The sequence below is a fragment of the Helianthus annuus genome, chromosome 15 (assembly GCF_002127325.2).
Source record: "Helianthus annuus cultivar XRQ/B chromosome 15, HanXRQr2.0-SUNRISE, whole genome shotgun sequence".
NCBI classification, from domain to species: Eukaryota; Viridiplantae; Streptophyta; class Magnoliopsida; order Asterales; family Asteraceae; genus Helianthus; species Helianthus annuus.
In genome coordinates this window covers 23,649,423-23,651,572 of record NC_035447.2, presented here as the reverse complement: position 1 = coordinate 23,651,572, position 2,150 = coordinate 23,649,423, and the positions used below count along the sequence as shown (strand labels likewise).

At 40.6% G+C, this 2,150-nt stretch overlaps 1 protein-coding gene across 1 annotated transcript; it reads right to left on the bottom strand.

Annotated features, from left to right (window-relative positions):
• Positions 1 to 556: 556 nt before the first annotated feature.
• LOC110896424 (dof zinc finger protein DOF3.4) lies at positions 557 to 1,616 on the bottom strand. Its single transcript, XM_022143780.2, has one exon. It carries the CDS (start codon positions 1,327 to 1,329, stop codon positions 706 to 708), a length of 624 nt encoding a protein of 207 aa, XP_021999472.1. The 5' UTR covers positions 1,330 to 1,616; the 3' UTR covers positions 557 to 705.
• Positions 1,617 to 2,150: the final 534 nt, after the last annotated feature.

Genomic DNA, 2,150 nt, shown 5'->3' with positions numbered 1-2,150 from the left:
AAATTAGACTGTGGGGTGTCGGGCGTAGGTTGAGATGGAGGTTTGGGTTCAATGTCGGCTGCTCCATTCCGGACAAGCCTCTTTGGTATGGGAGGGTCGGGTGACATGGCTGGTTCAATCTAGCAGTTAGGGTAGCCATTGCCAAACCAAAAAAAAAAAAAAATCCACATGTCTGACCACGCCAAGCTAAGCCACACCATACCACATCACTAGTTTTTGAGTATTACCTTGTGGATCTCACCCTCCCCACGTATCGAACAATGCCCCCAACCCAAACCCCTCCATACTTCATAATCTTAGCGTGACACTAAATCATGAATCAAACTTTGTTTTAGAAAACAATATCCTTAAAAATCATAAGAATCGTTACAACACTTGTATCACATGTTCTCAATCAAGAAATCACGATTATTCATGATATAAATCATTTTATTTATATTCACTCTCATGTTCTAACCATACTTACATCATCCATTCAAACTGAATAAAGCAATTTAAAAAATAATTGAAGGAAATATAACTAAAGAACTATGTGCAAGGGGTAAAACATGACAGTAAATAAAGTTGTATTTCATTAAAAATTAAAAACACTACAATGGTTTTCACTTTTCGAACTTAAAATTCTCATACTAAATAGAGTTGATAATAATAAAATAAATACATAATAAGATTTTAGACATCCTATAATAATATCACTACCAAACGTTACTCTATTTTCATTGCATTCCCCGGTGTAGAAATCGCAAGTTCCGGCACCACAAAACAATCTCCACCCTCTACCTGCCACCCACTCTCGTCACCGCCCGCGGCGGCGTTAACGTTGGTATTAGCACCAACGTTAACGCCGCCACTGATACCAGAAAACGGCCAAATTGTTCTTCCAAGCCCAAAATTCACTTCTGGATCAAACCCACAAACTTCAGCCCCGAAAAACCCGGGGGTATGAGATCCACTCAAAAGCGAGGTAAAACTGTTGTTCGGTGTGGCTACAGGAGCCCCACCGAACGACATGAACATCGGGTTAGTGGTGACAGATGGAAGAATGTCACGTGACGTGTTACTGGAGACACGTTGACGTTTAGCATTCTTCCGACTGCCACCACCAACCGGGATGTCGCGAAGCGTGCCGCCCTGGGTCCAGTACCTGCGGCACGCTTTGCAGAAGTGACGAGGTTGAGAGAAGTTGTAGTTGTTGTAGTAGCAGAATTTGGTGTTGGTGGAGTCGCACCGTGGGCATGGGAGGTGTTCGGGTTCTTGGGGTGGTAGACCATGGTGGTGGTGGTTCTTGACGGTGGTTGTTGGACGGTGGGTGGATGTTTCTGAAGGCATTTTGATGTGGTTTTGAGGTTGTTTTTGAGAGGGTGAAAATGGGGTTTTTAATGTGAATGAAGAGAGAGAAAATGTTAATTCTGACGGTTATATTCCTTCTATTAGCAGGCTTTTTCAGAGTTGGTGTTTTAGGAGACAAATTTTTCAGACGGCTGCGTTATATGGAGAGAGAGATTAGAGATATGTATGTATAGAGAGAGAGTAGATATATGTGTAGAGAGAGAGAGAATTGTGTGCTGTGATTAATGATAACACAGCCAAAACCAGGATCTTGAAAACAGAGTATCTCTTCATGGATGATAGGATTAATCACATATTAATACATGTTGGGTTTTTTGGAGGGTTTTATTAGAGTTTTTTTTTTTTCTTTTTTAGAATCCTGTGTTAAAATTATTGACAAAGATTTAAAATAAATCGAATTTTAAAATACAAATGTTGTTATGTATGTATCATCATGTTTAACTCACTAAGGCCATACGGGCCGGTCCCGTTATTTACCGTGATGAATTTTGATCACGCGTTATACAATAACAATTCCCACCGCCGCCATAAACATTAACGCGTTATTGTATCACGAAATCCGATTTTCGTTATCTTTTCAACGCGTGATGATTTATTTTGTAAGGGTATTTACTGGTTGGGAGAAATTGGGTGTGGTGGTGAGTGATGACCACCCTCACTAAAAAGGTTGTGAGTGATGGAAAAATGGTTGCTGACATGGCGAAACATAATTGGATATTGTGAGTGATGAAAAAATGGTCACTAGTGACCCCCCCCCCCCTCCCCTAAGGATTCTATCAATAGTTTGCTAATAATTTGCT

Bases quoted from the DNA above. Each gene is read 5' to 3' on its own strand.
- LOC110896424 (XM_022143780.2), bottom strand. From the start codon at position 1,329: ATGCCTTCAGAAACATCCACCCACCGTCCAACAACCACCGTCAAGAAC.